Here is a 13484-nt window from a genome sequence, read left to right on the forward strand (position 1 = left end):
GGAAGTCCCGCAGCCTTTCCGTTGGTGGACACCCCCACTTGCACACAGTTCACAAGATGCTCAGGATTATGCTATAGGGAAAGAGGACTACAGGATCTTCATCCGGGAGAAAGAACTCTCAGCAGTTTTCCCCAACTTCACCAACAGCTTCGCCGTAATCCTGCACCAACCTCTACATAAGCCAAGCACTCAAAGTTTATTTTTGGACTTAAGATTTTTGTTTTTTGTTTTTTTGTTCCAGACATGAGCCGAATGATCGTTTCTCCATTTTTGGTCTTAGGTCTTTGACCTAACTATTAAATTTATTTCAAATTCCACACACCTAAAAGTTCACCTCCCTCCTCTTTTCCCGGACTCAGTCACTGGCGATGTCAAGGGCTAAGTCCGTGATGGGCGTGCGCGAAATCTCCGTGGTGTATGGGCACGTTGACAGAATTACAAGTATTATGATTTTAACATTTAAAAAACCTCGAACTACCTGTTTTCCCTTCTCTGTTGATTTTTGTCTCACATTTTCCAGATCGGGTGGGTTTTTCTTATCTTTCAACTCCACACCCTAGTCCTAGTGTTTTTAACTGTGACAGAAGCACGATTGTCACCTGTAACAATCCCTACACATACCTAGAGCCAGTGCCTTTAATGCGATATATTTTAGGTTAACAATACAAAGTGTTAACTTGTTACAACCTATAAACTGGATATGCTAAAACAGTGGTTATTAAATTGGGGGTGGCTCATCTTTTCCACGTTTTTAAAAATATATAGTTGTTTCTGTGTTAACACACACACACACACACACACACACACACACACCAGGCCCGTAGCCAGGATTTTGTTTGGGGGGGGGGGGGTCGTTTAGGCTTATGGTGAGGCACGAATAGTTCATTAAGATTAACCTCGAATGCGAGTTAGTTCATCAAGATTAACCTCGAATGCGATGCGCCCGAGTTGCTTGGGGAGTGGATCCGGGGGCATATTGAAAAAAAGCCACCGGTGTGGGGGGGGGGGGGGTCGACCGACCTCCCATTGGCTACGGGCCTGCACACACATCCAGAGAGAGAGAGAGGGGGGGGAGAGAGAGAGAGAGACGGAGAGGGAGAGAGAGAGAAGGAGCCTTTATTTGTAAGGTCCCTGGACATATTGGTAGTGTGTTTTGTGTAGGAGGATCATGCAGAAGAAGAAACGTAATGGCGATCATCGAGGTAAATCTTGTCACTTATGCAGTTTGTTTTATCAACTTTATACTTTTATGGGAATTATTTTTCTTTTGTGAAGTAATATCATTATTTCTCATTGTTATAACCAAATTATTAATTTCGTAAAATCTCTAAAACGAACACAACTTCGTTCAAAAACCAACAAAGAAATTAAACAATTTATTTTTGGAATTCGACCCGTGAGTGGCATGACCAAGTCATATTAATTATTATAAACAGTTACCGATTCAGTGACTCGTGTTATTCCCCTTTGAAGATTGAATTGTTAACAAGTGGTTCAATGGACTTTAAAGCATTACATAATTGTTGATTTATTGGGGGGGGGGGGGGGCGCTAGAGCCTTTCCACCCCTGCTTCGCTGTGCCTGTAACGCTACTTTAGGTATCATCGGGAGACCAGTTTCGTAGAGCATAAGCATTCAGTGGTATAATATCCACCCGGTGCCCCCCCTTTATTATTTTTAGTTAGAGTTAGGGTATGGGGAGGCGGGGACCGGGCGGATATTTTTCCACCATAAATATTGTTAACTATGTTATTAACCCAAATACTCTTGATGGTAAGGACTAGGTAAACATTTGAACAGTTATCACGCTCTCTAACCATCAGATACTAATCTGTATCAATATTGCGCAATCAAAGATTCCCTCTCTAATGTACTATAACAATCCTATGTTTGACGTTGAATGTTCACATATTAATCACTAATACACACACTACAGGAAGAAACTCATCAGCAAATACGTATTTAACCGGAAGATTATTGAAAGGGGTTAACAGACATTCTTGGAAAACGAATATATACGAATATTTTCTGATGTCTTGCAAACATGACATAATTTGAGCAATAAAGTAAAAAAGTTTGGTTAAAGATACAAGATTCATTCTCTGTTTTAATAAATATATAAAGAGACATGCAGAAAGATATTTATGCTATTAAAAACATACATTTTTGTATCTATTATAGAGACCATATATTTTTGGCAAGTATCTGTGAAGAGTGTTAACTTGCCAGCAAACACAGTGACAATCATGTGACTCAATAATTCTATTCCAGGAGAACTGAGAACAGACAAATATAGTTTTTAAAATTAATTTCCTTTCAAATTGTAGTTTTTGAAAAAATATAAAAATGTATGAGTTAAATCTTGCTTTCTTGGCTTGTTTTAACATGATTTTTATGAACATTTCAATGATTGTGACAAAGTCAGACATCTTCAAATCACTGAAACAGGTTCCTCACCTAATCAGGGCAACAATTTTGATACTTTTTTTTTTGAGGGGGGAGGGGGTGTATGGGGATATGGAAGTATGCATGTATAGATGTACACAAGTTTTCATTTTCTTGGTTCTAAGCTTGTTTGACATTTTCGGGAACATTTTGTTTTCAAAATATTGATTACATTGAACTTGAACATGTATTTGAGCATTGTAATATATTTCATGTTGTCAGTGGCAAATATATATTTGCATATAATATAACAAAAAAACCTCGGTTGGAACTCCAAGATGTTTTAAATATTCACGAGCTAAGACTATAATTGTGTTATCAAGACCATGTTTATTTAACTCGCCACCCACAATATTTGTAGAAAATGTTGTAATGCAAACCTGCTGATTTTGTTTTATTGAAGTACAACAGTTGCTGAAACAGATAACCACCAAGATAGATTGTGCTTGTCCAAGGAAATTTTCACTTGTCAAGACAAACAGATGATTATTTGCTAACTTGACTGTGTGCATACTACTAGTAAGTTTATGCAGTAACTTTAACATATTTATTGACAAGGGATGCAATATAAGTTATGTACCTTGTCTGAACTCTTGTGCACTACTACATATTGAGGGACATATTTCAGGAAATGCATTTAGTTTGCTAACTTCCTTCTTAAAGTTTTCAAGTGGATGACTTGCAAAAAGCTACAAAATGTATTTCTTGTGATATGTTTTATTTTTTAATTATTTGCAGAATTTTAAAGTAAAAAGTGAACAAGCTTGCTTGGCTGCTGAGGAGTTCTCCAAGCTTTTCTATGAACATTTTGACAAGAAACGAGATGTGAGTTTGGCATATCTATAGTGCAGTTTATATACCTAATAATGTAAGAGTTTCTATAGGGTAGCTTTTAAAAAGTGATTTTATATATGATAATGTAATAGTGTATGATGTTTGGTGTAAATGTTGGTAATCTGTCCAGGACACAAACTTAATGACAGCAGTGACGACATTTGCCATAGCTGTGATATGAAATATCTGTCAGGTCAGCAGGGCATAAAATTTGGCACAAACAATTTTGTCATTTGTCTTTCGGTTATGCAAAACCAATATCAACATGAACAACAGATTGCTTGTACAAAAGCTGTAATTAGTGTAAATCGTTCATCAAAAATTCTTTAAAAAAAAAATATATCACTGTTTTTGGAAGAAAATAAGGCTACATTGCCAGTGTGAGAAAGATATTGCAAAACAAATATCAACATAAACAACGGATTGTGCGTGCAAAAGCTGTAATTTTGTTAGAAAATCCAAACAAATGTGTGTTGGCTAATATCATCAATGTTTTGGAAAACTCTGCAATGGGAAATCCCTGACCTAGATGTTCGTCATATGTGCTTGATGGTAATGTTCTAACCAGCTTTTTTTCCATCGTTCAATGTGTCCAGCTATTTCCTTCACGACCACCATCTAATTTCATTATAAAATGCTACATGCATTAGCATGCAACAGACATATGCAAGTGTGCTGAAATTTTCAAAGTCCTGACGTTACGATATTCAGTGTTTGAAGCACGTCACAGAACCTGTATGTGTAGTTTCTTGGAAGATTATATTATTATATACCGATGCAATTTAATGACACTTATGAAAACAAAATATGTTTATAGACAGGTGTTATGAAAATCACTCTAACCACTATTTCAAGCCAATCGCAATAGGTCTAAGCCAATCGGAATAGGACTATACCTACTGCTAGTGTCAGACAAAATGATCGCTTATATTAACTTTGTGACTGTCAAAGCAAGGGCAAGAGAGCACTAGCAGCCCGACCAGGGTCAGTAGTGGGCGGGGGTTAGTTTTGGTGCTATGGAATTTGGAAAGTCCCATATGATTAAATGCCAAAAAGAAAGGCTGCACAGTTTTAATGAAGGAATTTGGGTGCTTTTTTTAACAGTCCACCAAAAAATAAAGGGTATCTACAGTAAAAGATTGCTTTTTTGTGTTTAAGCCCTGCTGTCAATACATTATTTTCTAACAACCTTAGAAAAAGCTTGAGCTAAGTGGAATTTTATTAGTTATTAATTGAAGCATTGCCATTGCTAACCAAGGTTGACAAGGTTTTATTATAATGATAAATATAGGCATTTTATTGTGAACTTAAATTATTTGGTACAATTGGTTTGTTTAGTTTATAATTTTTGCAATTTGTCACATTTTGCAGATGTTTTTATATTTTTGCAGAAAATCCATAATATATTTTTATAATTGTTTATTGGTTTGAGCATTTAACCTGGAATGAAAAAAGCATTAATTAGTCAGTGGGCTAAATCAAACCATATTTAATGTTTGGAGCTCAGAATTGGTGATCTGTGACATAATACCAATTTCTTGTTGTCTTTAATAGAGTTGATTTTTTTGTCAGTTCAGTTTGGGCACTCTGGTTTCTTCAAAATCTTAAGGATAATATTAATGCCTTTGTCATCACAAAATCAATCCAGTTTTTCTAATTAACAGGTACCTGTTTATTCATGTTTTTAATACATGGAATAAATATGAGACATATGTCATCAAGAAGAATCAGGCTTGTATGAGGTCCCCTATTGCCCCCATTGGCATATTCATCTTGGTTTAAAGATATTGTCCTCATGTTACATCGCATTACCAGAAGTTACTGAAACTCCAAAATGGTCTGTCAAAACCTAAGATGTTTATAGGAAACTTGCTGGTCGTTTTGTAGCCAATATGCATAGCTATCAATTGCTTTTTCCTTCTTCCAACAGGACTGGTTGAGATAAAGCATGAATGACCAGGGCAGTATGGTCGACCCTGCAAATGATAGCACTACTGTTGCCATGGAAACTCCATTGGTAGAGAGTGAAGCGCATACAGATGTGTTAAGAGACTTCTTTTGTGCTTTGGTTGACAATGACATGAAAGTAATCACCATCATTTTAGAGTCCAAAAAGGCTGATGTTAACATGATGTTTGATGAACCTTACGACTTTGTTGTCCCACGATACAAAGGCTGGGGTCCAATTCATATCATCACTAAACACGGAAACATCATGTCGCTGAAACTGCTCGTAAGACTGGGTGCAGATGTGGCTCTTCACAATAAAGATGGGGACACCGCCCTTCACATAGCTAGTCGGTACGGCTCTGTTCACTGTGTTGAGTTCCTTCTCGCCTGTAACAAGAGTCTGATAAACAATGTTAACAATCAGGGCTTATCTCCCCTCCTCCGTGCTGTCTTCAAGTTTGAGTTTGCCTTCAAGGGGCAATACAACAAGACGATACAGGCCTTGCTGTCGGTGGGGTGTGATACGAACATCTGCTCGTCCGCCAAGATCACCGCCTTGCACCTTGCAGCCAGCAGGGGCGATGCCTCACTGTCCAGGCTGTTGCTTAACGGCGGTGCGAACGTCAATGCTGTTTGTTGTCAGGGCTCCACGCCGCTGCTCAAGGCTCTCTATGCAATGCGTGTGAACGTTCAGTGTGTAAAGGTGCTGCTTGATGCAGGGGCAGATGTGGAGGTGCAGACTATCTCTGGAAGATCAGTACTGCATTTGGCTATTATAAAATGTGACGAGGCCTGCGTTGAAAGCATTCTCCTGGCCGGAGCCAACCCCAATGTACAAGACAACTACGGGAAGACGCCTCTGTGGATATCTGTTCAGGAGAATAATGTGCGTTTGGTTCCAATCATCGTTAAGTATGGTGGTGATGTCAACTACTGTCGTCCTCCTCAGAACCTTTCGTTGTTGTCGCTGGCCATTACCTGCCAGTCGGTGAGCATGGTGGAGCAGCTTATAAGACTTGGAGCTTCAGTCGATACTGAGACTGCGTTGTGTGCCACGCCTCTTTCTCTCGCAGTCGACGTCCAAAACATTCCCATAATTAAGCTCTTGCTGCACGAAAACTGCCGGTTAAACATTGTCGGCAATTCTAACCACACACTCATCCCACAGACTCCACTGCAGATAGCGTTTGAGCGTGCCAATCTGAATGTGATTAAACTGTTGATGAAGGCTGGATGCAAGGTGGAGGCATCCTGGCTAAAGCCCAGAAATCTTTCAGCCAGTCTGCTTCAGAACCAGTGTGTCCTACACTGGATTGAAGACTACTGCAGAACAGTGCAGCCATTGTTACATATGTGTCGAGTTACTGTTCGGAACACCATCGGGCCAGGCATCAAAGATAAATTGGAAAATTTGTGTGCAGAGGCAGTGATACCAAGACGACTTGCCGATTACCTAATGTTGACAGATTTGTTAGCAGATGATAAAATCAGTAACAATCAGTTACATTTGGGTAGAGGAAATAGGTTGAATGATTCGTGATTAATTCATTAGAGTTAGACGTATGGAAGAATTATCTCATATCTTCTTAGAACTGTCGTGTTACTTTTATAGGTTCATCCTGTACTCAATCTCTGTTAGAGTAAATAGTCATATATACAGTGACTGGTCAGCTGGTTCGGTTTTCAAAGATGATAGAAAAACTAAACTATATATCAACCAATGAAGGAAAAATATATTGTCTGGTTTAATTTAGTGAAATATTGCTACAGACATTCATGCGACTTCTCCCATGCACCTCCATCACTTTAATTAATTATGTTAACTGCATATGCCCGATGCCAAGTGACTAATTAACACCTAAAACTGGATTTTACTAAAAAAAATTGTTACAAATCTCAGTAAAACCTTTGGAAAGAGTTCCGATCGTTCGAGTATTTACATAGCTCTAAGGAGAACTAACCCTAACTCTAAATGCTGGAACTATCGGAACTCTTGCCAGTGTGTTAACACCAAAATGGAAAACAATGTGTTGAAAAGTTTAATAACAACTTTAGAGTTATTCCCCTTTTACTATCGACTAAGATCGGTAATTTCCGCCACTGAACATTTGACTGAATTTGTACAAATAATCAGTTTGATCATCTTCAAACATGGAAATAGCGTCCAATACGTTTTACAGCTTATGTATAGGGGAATGTCCTCCATAACTCTCCATTCCTGAAAAATAATGGAGACGAGTCCCATTATTTTTCAGGAATGGAGAGTTACGAGGATATTCCCCTACTTAAAATACACCACTGAGTGATAACTTTATGTGAATATATTATATTAGTATGGAAATTAACACCAATGATTTTGGGGGGTTAATTAAGTAGGGTTTCATCTCTCCATTACTGAAAAATAATGGAGTGTTCAGACAATACTGTGACTTTGCAGGTATATTTAAAATAAAAATAAAATATCCATGTCTTGTGGATGCAATCAAAATGTTTAATCCTTGCGAAAATTGACATATTCAAATTATATTAGACGTTAACGCGGTGTACTCTGGAATCTACTCTTTGCAAATGAACGGGGGCATAAAGCATGTTTATAATTTCCGAGTTCACTTGAACAAAGCATAAATATTATGAACTGTATTCTTATAACGTTGCAAGATATTTTAGTTTAGATATCATAAACCTTGTAGCAGAACATACTTAATGTTTTTCAGTACTTTGCAAATGTAAATCTACGTCCGTGTAAAATGAATGGGTAAGGTGAAGTTAGATTTCATTAGCCCTACGTCATAATCGTGACAAGTTAGATTTCATTAGCCCTACGCCATAATCATGATGGTGCAATGCCAGCTAAGCATACATGAATATATTTATTTTTTCTGCTTGATTAATAGTTTTTAACAAATAAATTATGCTCAATAAATTAAAAATACACGGCTGCAATCAATGTACACTCCTTCTGTTGTTTACCAATCATGCACTATTTAAAAACCATTAACAGAGCTCATGTTTACTTTGAGCCCAGCCACGGCTGTTTGCGGGAGATTTTTCTCAGCTATGAACAGGGTAAAAACATCCCAGAGAAGTGTTTTGGGGCAGAGAATGTTAAATAATATACTCACAATAAATAATGAATAAACATTTGTCAACCAATGCCAGCCATAAAAGAATGGCTCACAAGTGGAAAGGGTTCTCGCCACATCCACGGCCACTAATACATACATTGACACAATAATTATATTGAGATGAACAAGTGGACACTACCAAACAAATAACAAATTTTAAACCAACAGATGGACACTATTTTAAAAAATAAAGTTTAAATCAACAAATAGAGAAGACCGTGGATATTACTGGACAGACGTATACATTTAGTACTTCCTGAGTAAGTGTTGTAACCTGCTGGCAAATTTCTTTATTTGTGCAATCAAACCAATTACTTTTAATATTATTACATTATTAAGCACTGTATTAAATTAAATAGGAGTAACACAACTGGTTACTTAAGAAGTATGGGCAAGTGTAAAAATATATGGGGCAAGTGAATATCTGATTGGCACTTGCCCACTTGAAAAATTTTGAACCCCTGGTATGTCAGTGTATATACATCTGATATTCTCCAACTTTGCAGTTTTAATTTACTGTATCCAATTTACAATAATAACAACAGCTTCCTTACATATATATATACATGTAGGTTATATATTAATAATTTTCAAGGGGTGATTCTTATCCAGTTATTTTGGTTAGTGCAATTTCCCCTCTTCAACATTTGGAAGAGTACAATTGTTCATTCTTCTGAGTTTTTGAAAAATGCATGTCTTGATTTTGCATTTATTTCTTTACTTTAGGTTATTGTGACTCAGGTTCAACTGTTAAATCAATATTCATGCCTGTTTCTTCTTAAAAAGAAACTGCTACGTGAGACCAAATTTGATTCCCTGTCTGTGTCCACTTTTTTTTCACTCATTTTACAAAGCTTGTTAACATTGGGATGTAAGATGAAAATGTTGTGACATTAATATTACCATAATCACTAATCAATGCATATTTTACTGTCCTACTTCTTAAAATATTAAAAGATCAAAAATTAGAAGTCATAATTGATTTGATATTTCTGTCATAATTATATATTACATAATAATAAATTTTTGCTTCAGTTTTTGCAAGTCTCCCTCCTGTTCCTACAAACTAAACCTATCTGTACCATCACCTTTCATAATATTAGAGAGACGGACAGACACACACATACCTTATACACAGTGAAATCCCACCTAATGACCACCGTGCTTCTAAGACCAAGAGCTGGATTTACAAAGCCAGTTTATGTCTTACAGGTGTGTAACTACATACATTTACAATGCTTAAACTCCTGGGGCCCTATTTTCGAAGCCATCTTAGCGCTACGAAATCGTAAAACCGTCGTAGGTTGTGACGTCACTACAGCACACGCCATAGTGACGTCATAGCTTACGATGATTTCACGATTTCGTTGGCTAAGATAGCTTCGAAAATATGGGCCCTGTTTTGTAAAAACAGGCTTTGTATATTCAGCACCAACATTTAAAGGACTGGCATATTTTCTTATGATTTTATAGTAAAAATGCTCCAGGAATTTAAATGGGTTTTTTAATAAAATACAAATGATCAAAATGTATCACTATATGTGTTTTTGTTAATTTGATATTGGAAACAAAATACTGTTCTCAACTTTACTATCATGAGCTAACCTGGTAAACTGAATGGCTGTTCTTGATTTATTTTATTTTGATGTCAGCGTTTGCTACATACCTGTTCACGATTATAACAGATTTTATTTTGTTGTGTGTGTTGTCTAGCTGGATATGTAGCCAGTTTGGTTGTAGTTTTTGTTAAGGTATGTTTCAAAAGTTATTTCATAATGAGTATTGGAAGGGAATTTTTTTTAGTACAGGTATGCCCTTGATGCACAAATAAGGTTGGAAGGTTGGGTGGGGTTTTTTTAAAAATCCATATATGCACAGAGAAAAACATAGTGTCAGAAACACCAGGTATCTCACCATTATTCTTGTCTTACCTTTACAAAGAAAAAAGGCGAGATATAGGTATTACTTTTCCTACTTTTCCGTTAAAGTTTTTTGTTAACGTTTCACATTTAGATCAGTTTCTTACAAACAGTATTAAGTCCTAGATAAGTGAAACTTGGTTTATAGTTTCACCTATGGATGTTCATCATTATGCATGTCACAAAAACAACCCCAAAAAATTAATTAAGTTGAAATTTTAATTGAAATGTTTGTTTATTTAATAGAATGGCTTCTTTTTTTTAAACGTGCATTGAGATGAACATCTTATGGATGCAGCTGTTTGTGACACTGAATTAAGTTTATGGTAGGCTAGACATTTAATTCCACAGAATTCTTGTTTTTGCTCAACCGGGCATACAAACTGCCAGTGTAGCATTTAAACCTTAAAAACAATTGTTTAACTTTATACTTTACAAGAAGAAAATAAGCCATGTGATGTTATTCTGCTTTTTAAAAAATAACAAAATCACCACCTGGAGTTTGAAATGTTACAACTCTACTTCAAGAAGTTTGAAAACTCAGTAGACGGGTAACATAATTCATGTACATGTATGCTACATGGCATTCAGTTCTAAATAGTGGTGTGAACCCACCAGGCATAAAATAATAATTACATTGCTTTCCACCTCCCTACTCCCCACTGCATGAGATAGGTTAGGAAGTGATGCCCGAGTTGAATGATTCAATCTGAAAGATCTCCGATATCAAATTCATGTACATCTCTTGTCATTATTCTAGTAAAAAGATAGACTCATTTTAACTTTGGTTAAAGCATAAATTACATATAAACATATACAGTCAGACCTCGTTACAATGACCATCGTTACTACGACATTTACACCATCCGACCACAAATTGTCAGGAATGAACGTACACCAATGTTATTCTGTTCAATACACCGGAATTCACACCTTCCGAAACTGACTGAGCAAATCAGGAACAAATGTGCATCCGACATCTGAAGATACCGTTGCACATTGGCAGTACACATAGCCGTTTGGCATCTTTGATTTCGTCGCGAGCTGACAATGTGACATGATATCCGAGTGACTGATATCGGCTATATTTGTAGACAGGGGCATAGGTTTGGAGGATTTGGACACTAAAAAGATGTGCCTCTTTTATTATGATCACAGGGTATTGTGTGTTAACTGCACGGACACCTCTCTAATCTAATTGACCAGCCATCCTTCTTTATTACCGTACTGTAAGTAATTCTGTAAAACCCTTGATTAAGTAGACTCATCTAAAATCACAAAACTGACCAATTACGTAGTCCCAAAGAAAAGAAAATTATCACTTTAGTATCGTGAGTGGTCATTTTTGCTCGAACGTAGCATACCAATAGGCATAATAATATGCATTTGTTTCTTTGGATTTAAAAAAAAAGAAAAATACTACAACTCCATTTCGTTCAATTGATGCAAATTGAAATATATTTAGTTATATAGTTTATTATACCATCAAGTCATTTATGTTGCTTTACAAGTCAGGTTGATGAAAGCGAAGCACCTTGTAAATTAGAGTGTTTGTTTACACTGTGCATATAGCAGATGGACGGAGCTGACGTCACTTCACCCCAAGCTATACCACCGGACGTCACAAAAACAAAACAAAATGGCTGCCCCCAGTTAGCAGGAATAATCATGGTTTTTTATTAACTCTAAAATTACACGTTTTTCATTTGTTAAATTATCAGTATGTGTTGGTGGTCCGGGTATGCATCTTTCCAACACCTAAATCTCTTGTTTGAGTTTACTCTACCATTAAAGGATTAACTTTGAACAATCAAGTCTACTAGTTTTAGTACATTTTGTAAACAAAGTAGGTACCAATCTTTTACCAAGGAATGACCATGAATGCACCTTGATTAATAATATATTTAATAATGGTCTGTGATTGATCCCCGTCGGTGGGCTATTTCTCATTTCAGCTAATGCACCACAACTGTTATATCAAATGCCTGTCTTTGAGATGGTGGATATAAAAGATATCTTGACTCTTAATAGAAACAAAATATAGCGGGTTTCCTCTCGGCCAGTGATTAATAAATCAATGTGCTCTAGTAGTGTCGTTAAACAAAACACATTTTTATAATGGCAAATTCCATATAACGACAATTTTGATACGACGACAAAGTGACCCAGGGACGAACGTGGTCATTGAAACAAGGTCTGACTGTATATATATTGCATGTATACCCCAAAAGTAACAGTTTGAATTATGTTACTAGTATTCGGGATTTTTAACACAATTTATTTTTTAAAAACCATTTATTGAAAAAAGAAAAAGAAAAGGTGTGTCCCTGACTTCATATAAACCGGCCTCGGTGGCGTCGTGGCAGGCCATCGGTCTACAGGCTGGTAGGTAATGGGTTTGGATCCCAGTTGAGGCATGGGATTTTTAATCCAGATACCAACTCCAAACCCTGAGTGAGTGCTCCGCAAGGCTCAATGGGTAGGTGTAAACCACTTGCACCGACCAGTGATCCATAACTGGTTCAACAAAGGCCATGGTTTGTGCTATCCTGCCTGTGGGAAGCGCAAATAAAAGATCCCTTGCTGCTAATCGGAAGAGTAGCCCATGTAGTGGCAACAGCAGGTTTCCTCTCAAAATCTGTGTGGTCCGTAACCATATGTCTGACGCCATATAACCGTAAATAAAATGTGTTGAGTGCATCGTTAAATAAAACCTTTCTTTCTTTCTGACGTCATATAGTAATGTACAATAACAGCCTGACTGCACCTACTGTTTCCGGCTGTTCCCTGTGAAATAACATCACTGAAGGCACTGTTAAATGTAAATATTAATAATACATTTTTCTACTTATGATTATATTCTTCTTCTTTTTTCTTTTTTTTTCACTTTGATTACATAAATATAAATTATAAGTTATGAATTTGATATATCAATACAGGACTGTGAAACTTGTGTGCACAATCGTTTCATTCGCACATCACTAGTTCAGGTTTATTTTTAAGTAACCTAGTTTTTGTTCACACACTAAAATTAGGACATGATTACATGGTTGTAATGGGTTATGCGAAATAAAATGGGTAAACTGAAATGTTTCTGCATAACCTGTCAATTGGTTACACACATTTTCAATTCTTGGAGACGTGCAGTACCTAAATAATAAACTGAATTTCAATTTTATTCTGACAGTTGTACATAGCTGCTGTCTGTCAA

The 13484-nt window shown here is 36.6% G+C and overlaps 1 protein-coding gene across 1 annotated transcript; it reads left to right on the forward strand.

Moving 5' to 3' along the window:
- Positions 1 to 1176: 1176 nt before the first annotated feature.
- On the forward strand, positions 1177 to 8159 carry LOC121375127 (ankyrin-3-like). Its single transcript, XM_041502378.1, has 3 exons — positions 1177 to 1202; positions 3184 to 3270; positions 5210 to 8159. Exon 3 carries the CDS (start codon positions 5228 to 5230, stop codon positions 6767 to 6769), a length of 1542 nt encoding a protein of 513 aa, XP_041358312.1. The 5' UTR covers positions 1177 to 1202; positions 3184 to 3270; positions 5210 to 5227; the 3' UTR covers positions 6770 to 8159.
- The last annotated feature ends 5325 nt before the right edge of the window (positions 8160 to 13484 follow it).

This window comes from Gigantopelta aegis, chromosome 6, assembly GCF_016097555.1.
Source record: "Gigantopelta aegis isolate Gae_Host chromosome 6, Gae_host_genome, whole genome shotgun sequence".
Classification (NCBI taxonomy): Eukaryota; Metazoa; Mollusca; class Gastropoda; order Neomphalida; family Peltospiridae; genus Gigantopelta; species Gigantopelta aegis.